This window comes from Phalacrocorax carbo, chromosome 6 (assembly GCF_963921805.1).
Source record: "Phalacrocorax carbo chromosome 6, bPhaCar2.1, whole genome shotgun sequence".
Taxonomy (NCBI): Eukaryota; Metazoa; Chordata; class Aves; order Suliformes; family Phalacrocoracidae; genus Phalacrocorax; species Phalacrocorax carbo.
Genome location: NC_087518.1, coordinates 63177966 through 63198524, shown reverse-complemented (window position 1 = coordinate 63198524; position 20559 = coordinate 63177966). Strand labels below are relative to the sequence as shown.

The window sequence follows — 20559 nt, the reverse complement described above, 5'->3', positions numbered from 1 at the left end:
CACCGGGATGCGGGCATGTGTATGGACCACAGGTATTGCGTTATCCACGGTGTGTCCCAGGGCCTCATCAGCCCTAACCCACAGCATGAAGCTACAGATTATCAGCCTCTTCCTGAGGCTGTTTAGGCTATCAGCCTCTTTTGTTGTTTTCAGGCTTGTTTTAAAGCAGTGGTCATCACCCCAGAAGTGTCACAATAACCATCAGTGAAGTACATCGATGTTACTCCAGAGTATGGCAGCACTTCCAGCATAAAAGTCATACCAATCATTCCTTTTTATTAATTGCTACTTGCTTAGGAGTCTGGATGAACTGTTGTGTAAGCAACCAGATGCTGTCCACAGACTCTAAGGCTCCAAGGACTTGGTGTGCTGCAAAAATTAAAGGTGGTTTCATACAGGAGTGGTAGTATATGAAGAAGTTCTCCAGTCCCTGCTCCCTCCTACGGTCATTAGGATGCCTCTTGCCATTCAGCCTCCTTTCATTTCTACCATGCCCCACGAATCTAACCAGGACACAGCCCCTTGGCCTGCGAAGGGCTGCGGCTAACATTGTGCCTTCCCGAATGCCTCAGCAGCCAGAATTTCTCTTGGGAATGCCACCTGCAGCATACTCCCTCATCTCCTTTTCCCTGACCGTATTACTGCCTGCTAAATCCACAGCGGTGCCAGTTCCTTCTGTAGCGCTTTTCTTGCTTTTCCATCAACAAGATTAGATTCTATGAAAACAGAATAACAGCAGTGTTGAAAACTTCCCCGTTGTTCAGCCCAGTTAACGAGATGTTTTACCTGTGCGTCACCGAGGATGTCTGGTGCCGACCCATTTGCGCTGCAGCCTGCTGCGATCAGGTAAGAGCCATGACGGCCCCCTTTGTGCCCTAGGGCTACCGAGACCCATTAATCCCCGAAACTCAAGAGTGAAAGAGAGGAAGGGTTCTCACAGACCCCCACGTAATGGGATTGTTTGACCTTGGCCGTTGCTAATTCGCTTCCCAGTTTCCTGAATAGGTATCTCCACGCGACTGTATCGCTGCACTTAGCAGAACTGTCCTGCTTTACATCAGCCTTATTATATGAACATGAGAGAGGATGAAGAGACTTGAAAGGTGCGGGGTTTTTCCTCATTTCTTTTGAACAGAAGCTGAGATGGCCTCCATAGTCTGTCCTCCCTCCTTTCCTTCCTTCTCTCCTTCCATCCTCCCTTCCTCTCCATCACTTGTTTTCTCTCACTCCTCCTGCATGAACGCATTTGAACCACACTGGTTTAGTAAGGGTAACTTCACTGAAATGAATCCTGATCTACAGGATGGCATCTGAAGCTAGTATCAGGTCTGTCTCTTGTTTCAATACTTCTCATAATGTATAGGGAGTAATACACAGCATTTACTATGGCACTGTACTAGAAGGAAATAAAAGGAAAGGCAGCAAAGTTTACTGTCTTCATTTCAAATACTTCCTTAAATCACAGCTGAACGATGGCTCTATTGCAACTAACAAAGAAGATTAACAGAGAGAGAGGAACATCATCTGTGCCAAGAGAAAGCACGTGGATATTCTGGGTTCTACCTTCTGAGGCACTCCACATGCTGCAGAGTATCTGGGAAAAATCAGCTCCTAAGCACGTGTGATTAGGTACTGAGATGGACAAACCTAGCAGCAGGCAAGGTCACCACGCTGGCACCCGTGGAAGGGACCAGAATGTTAAATTAGAAAAACCCCTACAAGTCAGTGGTTCCTGTTACTTGTGAAATATTTGGAAATTTTTAACTTTTAAGATGGTAATACATCGTACCACTCCAGCTTTAACTTCAACCTGAAGGACATCCCTGTGCCAGGAATCATTTGTATATGTGAGCCAGGAGATCCTTAAGCTTATTTCAGTGTTTGCATTAAATTGAACTTCTTTGAAAGGAAAAGCTTAAAGGAAAGAGAGCTTCTGCAAGATATTGGAATCACTGAATTTATTCGGAAAGGCTCTTTGGATAGCTTTTCAGCATACAAAGTAATACAGAAAGAAAAATTCTCATTTCTTTCATCAGGAGTTTCATCTCTACTCCTTTAATGTTCAATGGCAAAATGAGTTATACTACAAAAAGGCTTGGTGCCTCTCCTCAAACACCCTGATCCTGTGTGCTGCTGAGCTTCCTTGAAAGACAGCTGGAGGAGATCAGTATGAAATCCTTGACAACTTGCAAAACGAGCCAAGAAAAGATGATCAAATGCTAATGAGCAAAGGTGGTGCAAGAAACCTGGTGACTGAAACCCACTAGTTTCAAGAGTGTTTAGCAGAATTAGAGACCTCGTCAGCCGTCCAGGCCCTAATGCTCTGCTCCCCTTCCAGTGCTACAACACTGAGACCGCTCTGAGCTGACGGACAGGACTTGTGCCAGCAGGACGGGGGGTGAAAACCAGTCTTACCTGAACGTTGCCTGGCGTAAAAGCCAGCCAGGACACCTGTACTGAATAAACCATTGGAGGCTGCTCATGTGTGAATAAACACAGTGACCATCTAATTATTTCAGTTCCTGATAATCCTAGATTTGTTTCAGAAAATGAAGGACTATTTTCCTTAGTGACATATTAGAGTCCATATATTAAAAAAGCTCATTGCACTTGGGAGTTAAAGATAAATTGACATATATTTCTTTTTCTTTCCTGTTCTGTAATGAGTTCATAATTTAACTGGAGAAACTGCTAGATTCCCTCCAAATACTAGTGAAAAATCTCAAAGGACAACAAGCTGCTTATGCAAGTGTTCTCATAAAACAAAGAGTATTCAAGTATGGTAAATAAATACTAGACACAAGAATGGTATTCAGCTGTCTCCTTGCAAGCTTGAAGCCTACACATCTTCATATTGATGGTTTGGTTCTGAGCGGAACATTAATGAAAACATTTTCTATTATAAATAAAACTAAAGCACTTCTATCTATTACCACTCCCCTAGGGCAAAGCTCTGCTTTTGGGTAAATTACGGAGGGATCTTATTACAGCGCTGCCAAGTGTATGCCAGAGTAACACACAGGTTTAACCCAATTAATCCAGCCATCAAACGGGTCTGTAGAACAAGGCAGAGGCACAACCCAGCCTCCTCGGAGAGGCCAGCCGCCGAAGGCTGCAGTGCCAACCCCCGACTCGGGGGGCTCTTTGAGGGAAGGGCACCCACCTCCCCCAGACCCAGCGCAGCCACAGCGAGCGCCTCAGGGTCACAGCTGGCAGGAGGGGCTGGCTGACTAAGAAGACAAAAAAGCTCCAGCCCCCTAAGCAGCACGCACGCTCTCCTGCAGAGTAATTTATTCAGACCCTGAGATGGATTTAAATTTCGAAGAGATAATGTGTGAGCAAGAAACTGTTAAAACTGAGGATACTTTTCACTTGTGTACTGTGAGTTAGAGGTTAGAGGTTTCTATTACTGTTGGAACTGCAACCGTAGCTGAGACAGGTCAGAAAACCCTGGGGCTTAAATACAGAAGCTTCAAGGCGAGAAAGAGTATAAAAATAAATTCCAAAGGGCTTAATAACATTGTACAAAGTCTGGATATTCTGGTGTCAGAAGGAAACTGGTGGTTCTTAGATCAAAACCTCATCACCCAAAAGCAATAAGATTCTTTGTTTTAGCCAGCTAGTCATTCTGTCACCCACCGGGGCAATGTTTTTTTATTAGCATCCTGAATTACAGTTAATTTACAGTGTATAAATGTACACATCACTGACAGTATAACAGTCAAAGCAAAAATACTTTGGAATGAATGCAGTTAAACCTTTAGCAGCCTGATCCAAAATCTGCTAGGAACCTTTTTCTTGACTTCAAAGGAATTACCACCAGCGTTTTAGCAGGCGTCTCCTACAAAAAAAAAACGTTTAAAAAGGGAGCTGCGCCTCACAGCTTACTGCCAGGACTGTCCTGCATGTGGAGTCGAAGACAGGCAGAGCTCGCAGCCAGTCGAGGCCACCTCTGCGTGCAGGGAAGTGAGAGAAGAGAGAAACCTTCCCGAGGTTACCACACAGGACACCCTCTGATTCTTTGCAGCAAGGCCAGAGAAGGGGAAAAATGTCTGCTCTTTCTTAGTTTCCCATCCCAGAAGACTTTATTTATGCATCAGTCGACCTTTCTAGCCGTTAGGACCATCTTGCTTCAGCAGTTAATTAACACAAGTGCCATAATTTAATACAGTTAATGCTACTTGATGCCCTTTAATGTACCTTCCATTAGTGATATTATTGTAGTATTACCCTGTAAATTAAAACGAGATCAAGACTAAGAGAGGCTCTCTTTAATTAAGGTACTGGCACACTACATCGGCCATTATTCACTAGAAAAAATCACCGTGATTTAGTGAAGCAGACCATCAGTAAGTCAGAATTAGTTCATGTGGATTATTACGTTTCTTGAATAATGTGAGCACAACGGAGTTGCTGAAATTGCTAACAGCCACGTTTCCTTTTTTTCATCATCTTAATAAATACACAGAGGAAGTGGTAAATTGAACATGAATAAGCAGGTGGTAATAGAGGAGGTAAGGCATTCATCCAGAGCACACAGGCTTTCATCTCTAATGCAACATACATCAGGCTTACTTCACACCAAAATGCAAAGCAATGGCAAAACAAACCCTACATTAAGTGGGCAAATCTCCTATCTATAATTCGTTGTGAAGTACTAATCACTCCAGCATCTTGTATATTAAATATGGCAGCTTTAAGATAGATGCTTTTCACTGTCATTGATCCTTAAAATACAGTGTGAAACAATTTACATTTTATGCTGTCCTTAGAAAGATGCTATTGTGAGCTTTGGTGATTTTAACTATACTTAACCTACAGGTTACCTTTTCCAGTAAAAGGACTAGCTTTAAAATGTGTCTGTTAGCACCACTCATCTACCACACATCAGGCTCCTCGGAAACATCCCTTTGTATCCGTCCTCACTGAACAGCCGAGTCTAGCTTCACTAAATGTATACGAATATCTATGTCTCAAAGCCCAGAATACAAAACATCGTAGAAAAAAAAAAAAAAAAAAATGTAACTCAATCTCCAGTTAACATCCTAAATTAACTGCACCGGCTGGAAAGCTCAGCGGAATCAGAAGCAGCAGCACAAAATCCCTGGTAACCCCTGCTCCCCGCCATCGCGTTCCCGTGCTCGGGGCATGCCAGGCCACAGGACCATAATGCTGTAAGGTTTCTGGTAGGAGACCAGAAACACCCAAAGCCGGGTGACAGTGGCCCCCCTGCACGTTACCTTTGGTGTGACTAAACAATCGCGGGCTGTGCACCGCAGCCCCACAGCTACTTAGTAGTAAACAAGCCCATAAATTCTTTAACAAGGAGGGCTCACTAGGTACTGAAGGAAAGGCCACCAAATCCCTAAAGAGCTGTTCTTCTCATTAGCAGAGGAGTGATAAGAATTCACATGAGTCTAATCTAGCGAGATCCTATTACACATCAGATATTTCTTTTAAAGCATGTGTCCAATTACTGCAGCATTTAGACAACAAGCATCAGCATCAGATAAGTTCACTGTACAGCCACGCTTCATTTTTATAGATAATTTTCCACAAGATTGCTGTGCCCCAGATGTGTTCGGAAGGTTTCTGTTTCTAATTTGCATGCATTGCACTCTTTTTTAATCCTTCAGATGCTTCCTTTGATAAATTACTGATAGTATAATTGAAGTCAGACTAAGCTCCAAATGGGTTTTCAGATGGGGAGCAGCTTTTCCTCAAGCATAAGGACCTTCAAATCCTGAGCTTTGATATGATCCCTCTGTAGAGCTAACCTATGTGGAGCCCAAAGGAGAAAGGATACACATTTAATAGAATATACGCCTCATTTTTTATGTACTGAGGCTAACGTTACTAAACTATTTCAAACAGTATCTTAAGCTGTCCATGATCCACTTAGCCCTCTCAAGAGCCTTCTGAAAAATAACATGTAACTAATGAGTTACAAAAAGAACGCTTAAACCAGCAACATCTATCTTACACTTTTACATGTTCAATTAGTGATTCTGTACGTACACATACGTACTTGGTCTGCACACAGAAGACTGTACCTACATGCTAAATCTGTGGTCCTAAGAAATGTATTTTGATGTCACATACATATAAAAATATATCGGCACTGCAAAAGAGCTTATGCATTGAAATCTGCATGTGGCATCAATTCTTCCTTTATATATAGTTCGAGGAATATTTTTTCAATAGATTACATCACAGTAATTTGATTCTATTTTGATTTTATGTATCGATTTTTGCAATATGGAAATGCTTACGTACATGAAAGGGTTGTATAAAAGAGGTAGAAAATGGCAAACTCACTACAGGAGTAATACTATAGTCTATGTCACTACTGTTTTATATAATCACTGTCTCTGCATTTTTCCCTCAGTCTTCTGTCTGCAAAAAACTGCCCTGGCCTTCCATGACAGCTTTTCTGTTCATTTTGATACTTCTCTTCTCTTAAAAAAAAAAAAAAAGGTTTTAAAATGAAGATTTGAACCCTCTATAGAGGAAACAGAGGAGAAGGAAAAGGTGCATTAGAGAGGTGAGTGAATTGCTGATAGAGAAGGTCCCGTTTATTTCTTCTGAATAAACTGGCATCCCAGACACATGTAAAGGTATCACCCTCCTGCTTGAGGTCATCAGTCAATTGCTAGTTTGAGCTGGGAAGAAAACTTCCCGATAGGGATGCCCTTGCGCAGTTGTTATTTTTGGGGCTACGGTACCTGATACCAGCCAGTGCTTGCCCCAGAGGGACTATTTGCCCTGAACCCAGCTGAGTAATCATCTTTGTTATACTCAAATCAGTCTCTCCAAAAGACTCTGGTTTTTTCCATTTTACTTCAGCTTCCCTGCACTTCAGAGCTAGTTAAAGTACAAGGAACGGACTCTAATCTCTGCCGCCTTCCTTGTTGACAGGCAGTTCATAGCCGGACCTAGCGGGAGAGGTCCGCGCAAGGGCTACTCGATCAATCACAGCTTACACTAAAGGCCCAAAAAGTCAAATGATAAAACACAATCTCTCTTTTTAGTTAACTGCCATCAAATGAGGCTCCAACTGTATAAAAGCAGAAAGTGTGCTAATGCTAGGGTGAATTCCTGAGCCAACGTAAGAAACTGTTAATATTATCCTGCTTGTGAGACAGGGCTTAAGATCCCAGGCTAGTGATAGCAAACACCCGGGACTTTGTGCCGCTGAGTCAGAAACTTCTACTACGACCAGAAACAGACTTCAGCTGAGCCAGAATTCCAGTGAACACGTCTGGGATAAAATGTTTTCATGTCTGGGGACATAAACGTTTTTGAATAACCTCTAAAACCAAACATACGTGCCTGTTTCTAAAGGTATATATTCTCTTACCTTCCGTATACCCTTATGTCTGAAATTGCATAAAAGTAGCGTGCCAGGTGTTGCTCATCTACATATATTTCTCCGGTTGCAGGCCTAAGTAGTCTTATCCTCAGATCCGTGATGGTAAAGAAATCTCTTAACTTCTTGGTTGTGTCAAGCTGGCCATAAAGAGAGGCCATGTTATGAAGCCGAGGTCCAGCAAAAAAAGCAAATCTATCTTTGATTTCAAAGTGGATTATTTTACTGTTTGTCATGTACCCAGTAGAGTATTCCTCTGTGCAAATGATTTCTAGGACTGTGTGCTGCGATAAATCCCTCACTGATTTTGGGTCCATGTGGAAAGCATCTAAGCAGTCCGTGGCATAGTATTGGTAGGGCTGCCATGTTCGCCCATAGTCGAGCGATTTCTCCAGGATCATTTGGTCTGGACGGCCAGACTCAAAAGTGATAACTATGTTATCTGTCAGCTCAATGGTTTTGTTCCAGGAGAGCGTAATATTAACATGAAGAGGCTTTGGATAATCCTTCCAAGTCGTGGACTGCCAAAATGTGGAGGGATGTCTTCCTTCGAGATCGAACATCAGTTCTGGAGGATGAGCCAGTTCTTGGGTACTTGCATCACATTCATTATTGCACATGTAGGGATTCCCCTGGAAAAGAGCAAAGCAGTGTTACAAGAGGCACGGTATAGGTGACTGTGACACATAAAGATGTTTCTTGTCCCGCACATGAGAACTGCTGCTTTTTCTCCAGGAGCAAAACCAAGAAAGAAAACACAAATGCTTGCAAGGAATACCTTCATCTTACCGAGATCTATCCTGGCTATTTTACCTGTGGAAGTAAATGTATAAACACACACATACACAGCACCCCTGCTTCTGTAACATAAACATTTTTCTTAGTATGTTTTAGAGAAAGACAAGAGTTTATTTACCCTGAACAACTCGGACCAGCGATCGAGTCACGAAAGACCAAGAACAGTAAGCAAGTCTTTAACAGCTCAGTAACTCTGACTCTTCCTAGAAAGATGCAGCAGCCAAAGATAATATCTTTTTAAAACAAGTATGTTCCTCAAGAGCTCCTATCACAAAAGAAGTAATTTTTAGGGCAAGTGGTTTGAGGTCAGCAGTGCAGCCCATATGTACGTGGTATGAACTAGTACCCAGTACACCTTCAAGTTTCCTCTTGCCCCGGTGTGAAATTTGTCATGCTTAACTCTGCTCCCAGCTTAGCACCGCTTGCCTTAAAACATTTACACTCGCCACCAAAAGCCATTAGAAAAACAGTGCTCTGCCAGCTCTGGGGCTTGATTCAGACGTCTGCCATCTTATTACAGGGTAGCAGAGTACTTCAGGGAAGACTTTTCATGAGGCATTGGCTCCAATTTATCAGGACAAGATAATCCAGCGCTTGATTAGGTGGGAGATGTCAGCAGCTCCAGCTGGAACGCTGCCGAGGTGGCTGCAGCTCTGAACCGGGGGTTGAGTTAAAAACAGCAACAAAAAAACTTGCTAATAGTGAACAGCTTTTACTGCTGCTTGTCCTCTGTAGCAAGGTGAAAGTGAATTATTCTCTTCCTGGCCTTTTGATGCATTAACTTACACACTACAAGCTCCTGCTTCTTCACAAAGGCTATTTTGTCTGCAGCTCGGGGATATCTTGCAGCAGTTCCCAAGATATCAGACCCCGTAGGCTGCACTGAATCACGTCTATCTAATTTCAGCTTTCAAGAGTACATTAATATTTTGCTACTTGTTCATTCTGTGTTTGTTCCAGAGAGCAGCCGCTGCTCTGTACCCTTCCCTCCACCTCGCATACGGGCTGTGGACGAACCCGGGCCTCTTTTCACTGATGGTCAGCACTGCTGGGGAAAAAGACGCACGTGCCTATACCTAGCGGTGCTCGACGGGGGCATACGTGTAGCTGTTATTGTCGTTAGTCAGAGCTCCCCTCGCCTACCCTGAGAACAGAACAAGCCCTGGTATGATAACCAACCTTTCCTTTTCTTACAGTTGCAGTTATGCCTCTCCATCTCAAAGCCTCAGGGCAATGAAGCGATTCAGTGCCATCCAGTGCGCGAAACGGGTTTCAAACAGGAGTTTCTACCCTGGCCGCTGCTCTGCTCCTTGACATACTGCCACGAAACATGAGCAGAAGGACTTCTGTGCTCACTCTGACCTCTCCACTGGCAGCTTCATCCTACCTGGGCAGGGAAATGATATTTCCTTTCTCTCTCTCTTTCCCATTAATACCGCTGAATGCTAAAATGGATGACGACTCAGTGGGACTCAAAGTTAGGAAAAGAACTACAAGACAAGACAGAGGGTTATTTGAGAAGCAGCGCACTGCTTGTTACACTGACAGTTCCAAAGCGTGCCGCTGTAACTGAAAATACTCTGTAAAACGTGTCTATAATAAGTCCCTGTTACAGCTCTGATTTCAAGCTCATGGTTGCTATTTCTATGCCTTCCTTTTGAATAAAACAGTGAAAATCAAAAATAAGTTTCAAGCAGAATAAAGAAAACACCGAATTTGTTATTATTTAAGCTCCTTTTAATGTATCAGACACAAACACCAGGATTTGCTAACTTACTTAGGCCTTTTCTTTTCCCTAGGGGGAATATACACGTCGTGACGTCTGTAAGGTTCCACACCCTTTGACTATATGTAAATATTAGTTTTGCAGAAAATGTGCAGAGCTGCGTGAACCACTCTCTTCTGAGGTTTGCTAGAAAAACCTGGTCACTTCTGTGCCTGTCCCCGCGGAGCTGCCTGCGTAGCTGTAACGCGTGTGCTCTGTCATCGCTTTGGTAAAAGCAGCTTCACTGGGAGGTCATGGGGATCGAAACCCAGCGAATAAATGCTGCTGGGCAGCCAGACAGGTGCATTAAGCACTGCTGAGGGATGGCTTTGGTTTCCTGCTCCACAAGCAACCACCGAGTCTGTTATGATTCTTCACGTTATAAACTAAAGCCGCTCTGATCCACTAGCCTCTGGATGCGGGAGGAGGCGTGTTTTATGACTCCAGTGGGTAACTGAGATTGTGTGGGACATATTGTTTCTTTCTGTATGTAAGAGTTGCTTTCTTTTGCTCCCTTTTTCTTTCACTTTTTCCTTTTTAGCAAAAGCTGAGGTGCCAATATAATCACAGAATGCTGGGAGTCAGGGCTTTAACAAAACACAAGCTGAAGTGAATGCAGTGGGATCATGAAAGCTGGCAGTAATAAGGCACCTGAAGCCCTAGCTTGCTACTGAACAGTATTCTTCATGTCTGTGGGCACAAAGCTTTTGGGGAAAGATGAGGTTCTTCCAATTGATGGCAGAGTATATGAGAAATGGGCCAGAATGACAGCGCTGGCCTGCACCTGAAACTCTTACTAGCGGTCACGACAGTGGCACAACCGACGGCTAAAACCCTGGGGGTAAGGGCATCACTGCACGTGAGAATCCTAATAACAAGCTTCAGGCATATCCTCCCCAATAAACTGAATTATTCTTTTAATTTTACAGCACGCAATTCTCTTTTAAGAGGCAAATGATTTGATGACACCAAAATAACCTGTGTGGAGTTCAGTATTCTAGAGAGGAAATGAGAAGAAAAAAATCTAAGCCGATATAAGCCGATAAAATAGATGTCCTGAATTCTAACACAGGGAGGGAGGGAGGGAGGGAGGGAGAAACGATGAGTTCAGGTAAGTTCTCCTCTGTCTACTGACATGGCAGTCATTGATGTAATTTTGAAATATTTAACGTGATTGTTGCTTCAGAGGCTTGGAGTCAGATTCCCATTTTCTCTACAAGCAACCTGGCTTTAAACTGCTTCTAATTCATCTTAAATGTAGTTTGCATATGAAGTCGTACTGACATTACCAAAACAGTGTAAAGGGGTCTTACCCTACGTGAACGTCCCTTAATACATGTTACTATGAAAACAATTAATTTAACCGGGATTAGTTACATATTTTAATGTCTTGATCTCTCTGATAATCCTCTTTAAGACCTCTATCTCAGTAAAATGAATACAACAAAGAGAAACTTTCCCGGATTTGTGAAAACTAAGCCCGTTCTGTGCTGGGGACATCTAAAGGACTGAGGCATTAGCAGCTGTAAGTAATTTTGTGACCAGCAGGCAGCCGTAAATAGATCTTCATTTAAGCCTTCCAAGCAGCGGCTCTTCAGCTGGACAAGGTAGAAAATATTTATAACTTTTCAAAACGATGTTTAAGCCATTAGGAGATTTCTAAATAATGAAACATTAATAAATACTTCCAAACACTTTACTGCCAATTAGTATAAAAGGTAGGTGAGGCTTTCCCAACACCACAACCATCTGACAGAAACCCGCTGCTTTCCTGTACCGTAACTGGAGATTGATATTAAATAGCTCCTTGCAGACAGGCAAATTGAGTTGCTATTTGTTTTGTTTTAGGCCACTCACGGAATTCAAAATATTACCAAAACTACCGACATAGCCTATAAGCTTTGGCTTCAGGAAGAGACACCCGTTTGGCAGGCACGGCGAGGGCGCCTGGCTGTATCACACCGTTCGGTCACGCTCGGCCCCGGCTGGAGAAGCGGCTGCCTAGGGCTGGCTGGTCCCAGTAGGGTTTCCCTGCAATTAGCTGGATTTCATTTGTTTTAGCCTACTCGTGCCGGCCAGCTCGCGCTTTGACAGCGGCGCCCGGGGTGCTCTGCAAGCGCCCCTCCTGGGACGGCGCCTGGGGCTGGCCCTGCTCCCGCGGGGCAGGAGCGTCTTACCGAGCGCGCCTTCAGCAACGACTCGGCGGCAGACGTCCCGTGACCCGAGAGTGAGGATTTTGGCTAAAAACAGAGGTCTAGCAGTAGCGTGACCTTTGAATGTCAGCAGGGGAGCCGGCAGCGATGCTGCAGCCGCTGTTCGAGGGTTAAAGCCTGTGTGCAGCCGCTCAGGCGAAGCCGCCTGCCTCTCATCAGGACGGCTCCTCAGTGGCATCCACGCAGGCTTAGGGCTTGATTGAAGATGTTGCTTCTTTCAATCTGCTTCCTGTCCACACTAACACCTCATGGACTTTTTTACTCGGGAACAAAGACGGGGGGGCTTAACCTTTCTGCAGTGTGAATATTGGAAGCTGTAACACAGATTACCTGCTGTAATAGACACCTGGCTAAATCCCTGCAGAGGATTATAACTTGCATTTTCAAACTGGTGAAGGCTGCTGAGGTCAAGCAGGCCAAGATTTTAAGAAGGAGCAAAATAAATTTTCAAGAAGCGAGTCACAGCAACCCATTTTTATACCGGTGCCTCAAGGTAGTTAGTTAGCTCAGGCGCACAGGACGAGAAATAAATACAGCCTGACTGCATTTGGACTGAGGTTGTGCAGTAAATTACTGCATTCAAGTCATATTCTTGGAAATAATAGAGTATTTCTGCTTTCCTTTCCAAGAGATCATTACACGTAGTTCACTTGGTACTGTGCTGTACCTTGTAGACGACTGATTAGACGGCAATCGCTAATAGCAGCAATTGCCCTAATGGTTACATTTTGCATGTGGTTTCTAACCAGGAATTACTTGTTTACCACGACAGAGCCAGATTATTAATTAATAATATTAATCATATTAATTAGGAGATACTACTTCCTGGGCATTGTCCTACTAAGGGCAAACAGTCAGTGCGGTGAAGGACTGGCAAGGCACAGTATCTGTCGCACGGTAATTGATGGTCTCAAACGCACTCTACATCCATTAGCTGGTTTGAGAGCGTCTCGGTCAATGTCTGCAGAATTATCGTTGTGATGAAGACAGGGATGGCTGTAGACAAGAACATTTTACCACCAATAGCTTTTCATCACTGCAGTGACAGCATTTTAAGTTGAAGTGATTTAAGTTAAGAAAGAAAAAGTGCTAAAATCTCAGTGGAAGATTTGATGCTCTTTCCCAGAGCTCCTGAGTGAGAGGCATCTGGATGGCCAGACAAGCACTTTGAACTCTGAGCTGCAGGCTGAACAATATAGTCTCCAAAACCAGCAAAAAGAAAATAAAAGCACGCTTAAATCAATAACTTCTGAGGAGACTTAAAAAGATTAAACCAGGGAAGAACTGACTGGCCAAAAATAAATAATAATGCTTAACAACTTTGTGTACTTCTAAGCTTGAAAGTACATTGCAGATTATGGCCCTTTTCCTGCAATGCACTCGGTGCAAGCAGGCGCTTAAAAATGCAGACTTTATAAAGATATTTAAGCCTCTAAAGATCTGGCACTTTGCCTTGTGGAACATAGACGTAGCTAATTAATCTTCATGACGCCGCCATGAGGTATGGGATCCTCTCGCAAATTTACACAGAGATGCAGAATTAGAGAAAAATGCTTTTGAATTATGAACTCCGTAATCCCTGATTATATGGTACTATTTCTTCCAAAGGCTTTTGGTAGATCAGGTGAAGGCATTCTTGGCACTCAGAGTAGTTCTCACATTATTAGGTCATGCTCTCCCCAACACTATGAACTGAAAATATATCACAGGAAAACATTGTAATATTTGCAGCACCAAATGCCTTGGTGCATTTGGCAGAGACACTTAATTCCTAGCAGAACATTCTCTCTTTTTAGTTACTTTAGTTACTTTTTGGAAATGCTTTTCAATTTACTGTAAGAGGCAAATGGAGTTTTGTTTCCTCTGAAATACCTTTACACACTTTTGAGGGGAAAAGCTTACTTATTCCTAGCCTGTGATTTTATGCTTCTGAGGCTATCTTTGACTTGGCAAACTCCCTGATGTTATTTTGACCACTTGATCATTCTGGCATTAACGGTACCTTAAGACAGACCTACTGGCACTGACCCAAGAGTGGTTTTGTTATTGCAGAAGCTCAATATTGGTGTTTTCCTCTTGTATCAGCAGGTATCTGGCAATATAATCACTTTCCTATTTATAGCTTTTGCAATGTCATGAGGTGCATAACGCTGGGACCCCATTGTGCTGAGCTCTGGCTGAACAATATGGCAAATGTTCCAGGAAAACCTGTGTTTCTTTATACACCAGGTGCATATTTGGGTCTGAGAAACTGAAATCCCAGAGGACGCAGCATCCCCTTCTCGCAGCACATTGGCACTTGTCCTGGGGAAGCCAGCCCACCCGTGAGAGCGCTCCTTGGACAAGGCAGCAGAGGGTATCGATCTCCAGCGTAGTGCCCAGCTTGCGTCGGTCCATGTTCTCTGAGCCACCTCTCCAGTTGTCCTGCCACCCTGCAGGAGCTCCAGCAAGGGAGTCATGCAGGAGATACGGAGGCTGTCCTCAACTGGGAGTAGCTTCTACTGTCAGTAACAACAGCCGCAGGTGTCTCTACCTTACATTTTGTGGTCTGATACAGACCCCATCTTGCTCACTTTCTGCTTATTTTGGACTACCCATGAATTTAGAATGGGACCCCTTTGTGAGGGTAGAAAAAAGGAGTTGTCTCAAGCACTGCAGTTGAAAGGTGTCATCCCTGGGGGAGAGAAAGCCAGTGCAAAGGCAAGTTGGTCCATTATCATGGACAGACGGTCTCAGTCATTGCAGTGATCACAGAGGGAATGTGAGCGTCAAAAAACAGAGAAATCAAATCACCTCATTGGTGACAGAGGGAATCAGGGTGCTGGAAACACTAAAAAAAAAAGAAAAAAAACAACAAAAACCCACTTTTTTCTGTATTTTTTGTGGTCATAAATTACTGTGCTCAGGGTTTTGTTCCACAAAGGAAATCCGTGAATAGCAAAAATTCTGACAAACGTGTTGTGAGAGGAGGGAGGGCTCTGGCAGGCCTTTGTGACCCTGACCAGCCCCACCTGGGCAGAAGGTCTTAATGGCCTTCACCTGACCCACCTGGGCCCAGGCCCTATTTAAGCTCAGCTGGGGGTTTTAGCTAGCCTTTTCTCCTGGGTGAGCCTTGGGCCTGTGTTGCAGCTCCTGCTCCTGCTCCATGACCCTGCTCTGTCCACTTTTTGCACCTGGGACTGCTGATGGACATCTGCATCCCCTGGCTGGGCTCAGCGCATGTGGGGTGGCACCCACCGGTGGGGGCATGGCTGGTGCTGGGGTGGTCCTCTGCTCCCACATGTGCCCTGGTGGTGGGTGACTCTGCTCCCGCTGCTCCCTGGCACTTGCTGAGGGATGTGCAATCCATGAGGAGATGCACACAACAGAAGTACAAAGCTCCATGGCTTGCCCTGTGCAACAGTGGAGCAGATTTATATTAGCTGAGAATGAAATCAGATCATGGGATATCAAATCATGGCAGCCTGGAAATTTTGTGTTGGGAAAAATTTTGGGAAGACTCGTGGTGTGAGGAAACAGGCACGCTGTGGTCTGGGTGGGCTCCTGCACCACGCTGCTGAGGGTGTACTGCCAAGCCCTCCCATGCGAGGCAGGGTGATCGCCATGCGCTGTGCTTGGCTGGTGCCTCCTCTCAATGGGCGAGATGCGTGCGAACAACAGGAGGTCCTCATCCAGTAGATAACACAACTGAATGAGTAAGTCCGCGTAACTAGCCCTGTGTTTTTATTGCCCACAGACAAACCGAAGAAATGTGCCTTGCAGCAGTGAAGGCAGGTGGGATGTGGTCGCTGTGGCTCCTGCAAAAGGTTGCTCTTAGCTTTCTGACTTCCAAGGAAGCTCCATCTTCTGCCCCTGGGGACTCTACTCCTGCAGTAAGGGTTTCCTTGTCCTGCTCTGTGGAGGCTTGTGCCGTGAGTCCTGGCAGTTGAGTGCCTTCAGACAGAGGCCAAGAATTCCAACCTGATTTCTGTGCAAACCAAGCAAAGTGAGCAGAAGAGAGCACTGATGCGGTGTTTAGCTGATGAGCCACAATAGTGGCACAAACCCTATCCTGTGCCGATTTCAGTAAATGCATTTATTTGGACAGCTTTTTATGGAGACTGTTCATCGCAGCCCTAACAAAACAGCAGTCGTGCACATACTAACTCTCGCGTGATGTTAGAAATGATCAGTGTAGAAACACCATTAAAAATTCTGAAGTTATTGGAAAATCAATGTACGGTTTTGTAATGACCTAAATGAAAGCTAGATGGGTCTGGGCCTCTCCATTAAAGGGCAGAATTATAATGATTTCTGTGTTTATATTTTAAAGTGAGTTACAGTGAAAACAGTTTTTCACCAAGCTGTTACTGATTAGTTATATCCTATTATGGTAAGATTTTGGATATACACTGCAGTTTAAAAAAATCTTCTGTCCTTAACACATCTGGACTAAAACTCTCCCTTATCAAATTGCCACTTAAATAGCTTAATTATAGTGTTGCATGTATTTACTTACTGAGAAAGGTGCACAAAACCCCCTCTTTTTTTCTTAGCCATTATTTTTCAGTCCAGAAGGCTTCTAAAACACTATGTCACTCATTGACAGCTTCAAGAATTATCTGACTGTCCACCAAAGCAGCCTGTTGTAGCTCTTTAACAGCACACAGCTGTTCTACAGTGTCCAAATACTAAGAGGGGAACTGAAGACTTCTATATTTGATTTAAACTTCAGAAGTATTTTACATAAGCACATACAAAAATGTACAGTGCAAAATGACTATTCCTAAACAAGCAAAGCTTTTTTGCCTATTCCTACTGTATTTAAGTATAGAGTAGTAAGAAAAGTCCACACTAGCACAGGCAGTTACTATAAAGCAAATAATATGAAGAAAAAACTTTTAAAAAATGATGTCCGCCTAAGCTCTATATTATTGGCTTCTGTGCAGGTTCAAACTCGATATTAGTGGAAGTCTGAAACGCTGGTGTCCAGCTAGGAGTTTGTAAAAGCAACCTTAGCACTTACGCACGGGGTTCATCCAACAGCTCAAGTTACATGTCAGGCTTGACTGACTGAACAACATGATGGGTAATAGGCTTTATCATTAATGCTTAATAATTTGGGGATTTCCAGACTCCGTAAAGCTCAAATTACGGTTGCAGAGCTGCACTATGTAGTTTCAACTGGGCGGTTTGAAGGCTGCCCCTGTAAGGCTGGGGTAGGGCCGCTCGTCTGCGGAGAAGCCCGGAGGGTCCCTGTCCCGCCAGGCCCTTGCAGCCGCTCGCTTGCTACCTCTTCCTCACAGCGCAGCAAACCAGACCAGGGGCTTCCAGCCACTAAAGCTAATTTTGCACTAAATTAGAACGAGGCCACTCTTAAAACAGCACAAATTTAATTCTTCTGGGTTTGGAGGGAGGCCTTGAAAAAACTGGAAAAAAAATTTAAGAAATCCCATTGTGCCACTCTTCTTTCCAGTCCAGCAACTTCCAGTGGATCCACTGGAAAAACCTCTGTCCTTCTGAGCTGCACCTTTGCCGTGGGCTCAGCCCCGCCTCAGGCAAGCGTCAGCCTGCAATCTAGCAGCGCGCTGCTTGCTCGGCCCTCTCCCGCACGCCTGCCGGGGAGCTGATGGCCTCCGAGCTGGCAGCTTCTCTCCAAGGACAAATTTCCTGCAAGCTTGGGAGATCCCGATTTGTGCCTAGCAATTATGCTGCCGTGTGGCGAGCTGGCTGAGAGGGCTGATGTGTCTGGAAAGCAAGTACTTTCCCCCCCAGTCTCAGTTTTCCACCGCATCACAGCTCTGATCTGATGCACTGCTTGGCCAGATGACTGCTGATGCTGCCAGGAGGGATGCAACAGCTGGGGACAGAAGCAATGCAAGGCACATGGATTGACTGGCTTAAGGGCAACATGAAAATGCACCCTGAATTGTGAACAAAGAGCTAAATTATGCCTGTGCTGTCATACTCATGCTTATCTGTTAAAAGTTCATTTACACGTACAAATAGCTAATTGTACGTGCAAGTGTTATTTATGCTGTAAGAGACTATTCTGGGGGTGTAAATGTGTATTGGACTTGGGCACGACCAGTTCTGTCCCAACAAAATGACTTTCGCTGCGTATGTCACCCCATGGCATCATTACAATTTTATTCTTAAAGGGCAGCAGGGTTTAGGACAACAAATCCAGACTATTTCCTTTCCTACAGATGTAAGCATAGCACCTGCAAATGCTACTGGGATCTGCACTGAGGGCGTTTCTGTGGCAATCTCTGCGATCCAAATTCAGGTATGAGGAATTCTGTGGGTTTTTTTACAGGCAGTACTTTTTTCCCTCTATATGTACACATGTGTTTGAGCATGTTTCAGACTTTTCTTTGCTTCATCTGAAAACTTTGTTCTTTCTTAAAAGGGGAACTGTAGGATATGCTATACCTGGGAGGTATAGCTGATGGAAGGTATGTTACCTCATTGTGGTAGTGGGTTTTATGTTTACTCCAAATACTGGTGAAATGTCATGATGAACACTGATACCACCAAAATGCACCGTATTGTGATGGACACAAAGTTTATACAAAACTATTTTGATGCACTGAAACACATAATTCCTGTGCTAGGAGGTTAAAAGGAGAAATAACAAAACCAAACCCAAACCTAACTGGCTTTGTAAAGGCAGAGGCCTTGTTTAATATTCACCCCCAGGAAACAGTCACCATTTATTTCCCACTTATAATTTCCGCCAACAGAAAAGATGCTATGTGCTTGCCTAAATGTGCAGCTCCTACAGACAGTCGCTCTGCGTAAACTGTGGGATATTGAGTATGAATTATGGCAAGACAATGAGCAGAAGGATACCAGATCCTCCATGGTATTCATTAAGGGTTGCCTGTGACAAACCAGCGTCAACTTTAATAGTTTTCCTGGGGTGATTTCTGCTTCCTCTGTGGGAGACTTTTAAGACTGTGAGAGATGATTCCTAAGAGTAGCAATAGATAACTTTTGTCAAATGTGATGCAAACATAGTTTGAAAAAAAGTATCTCAAATTTCTCTTTATTTCTTCCGAAAGAAGGTAGTCTTCTTAGAAGAGATGCTCTGATCAAATACCTATACAGGCTACACCAAGTAACGGGTATATTCATGAGAGCATTACCAAAATAATACGTTGGTTTCACTGATCATCACAATGAGACAAATGCAGAGTGCAGTTCAATTAAACAGTTAATTCCCCAAATCTGAGCCATCTTTTACTTCGTTATCATTGGAAGTAGACAGCTCTGTTAAGCCGAGGCACGCTGCCTTCCCCGGCTATGACAGTCCCTTATTTCACATACTACCCCACCAGTTTCAATAGGCTACCCATGTAATGGGACGTAGCGTAGCGCGCTTGCTACGGATAAGGATAGCAAAACTGTGTCACTTCCAGCTACGATAAAACTTTATCAATCCATGTTTATGTAATATTGCACGTGTTTGCAATGTTTTACGCATCACTTTGCAGCTGTAAACCTCCAAATGACTTACAAGCAGGTATGTTCAGCTGCCCACAGAGTCACAGCTGGGGCACATCGGGCAGGGAGCTGAAGTAATCAGTTCTCTGGCAAGTGGTGGCTGAGCCAGGAACAGACCCTTTTCCTTTGCCCCACAGGCTTTGTTTTCAAAGAGAATTTTTTTTTTTGTCTTTGCATTAATTCTGTGGCTAATGCCACAGAGAAAAGAAACTGCAGAGCCAGACAACAAATAAAAGGGACTAAAGAGACGGAAGAAATTATTTTCTTGTTGGGGATGTCTCAGCTGTGCTGCTGGGACTGTCTGCATCTGTCAGCGCTGTTCATCCCACCCCGGAGTGTTACCTGTTCTGTGCCCGTGGATTTCATGCAAAATTGTATTTCTACAATAACTGTAATTTTATTTCTGATTCTTAATGTCAGTATTGGTTTTGACAATTTCTGACCCACTCCTGTACTACCAATGTGTCTACTGCCATTTTTAATAAGCTTTAGTGCGGGTGGATTAACACTGAATGTCAAACACCACAATTAGAATTGCTGATGTTATGCAGAAACACTGCTTTTAATATATAAAAAAATCTGCCTTACTGTTGCCACAGAATCTGCACTCATTTCTGTTGTATTTGATCATTTTTGTTGCAGAATTCCCAGGCTCAGAGCACCCTTGTGTGTATATGAACCACTTAAAGGAAGAATGAAAAGGAACATAAACAAAAATGACAATTGTAAGTGAAATCCAATTTCATCTCATTTCTCTTAAAAGGTGGGCTACGTTGTTTCCCTTCATTTGTGTCTGTCAGGATGATAAAATAAATATTTTTAATGAATCACAGTGTATACCTACATAATGTGGGATTGTTATAGAAACAAATTTAAATGTTGAATTTTATTACACAGTGAAGGGACATCTTATTAGTATTCACTAA

At 43.7% G+C, this 20559-nt stretch overlaps 1 protein-coding gene across 4 annotated transcripts in view; it reads right to left on the bottom strand.

Moving 5' to 3' along the window:
* Nucleotides 1-20559, bottom strand: part of NTNG1 (netrin G1) — a 157014-nt gene that overhangs the window by 81533 nt on the left and 54922 nt on the right. For all 4 annotated transcript variants that reach the window (XM_064455630.1, XM_064455627.1, XM_064455629.1 and 1 more), the window contains exon 3: nt 7361-8001. In XM_064455630.1, coding sequence (XP_064311700.1) covers nt 7361-8001 — 641 coding nt within the window. The remainder of the gene's footprint in view (nt 1-7360; nt 8002-20559) is intronic.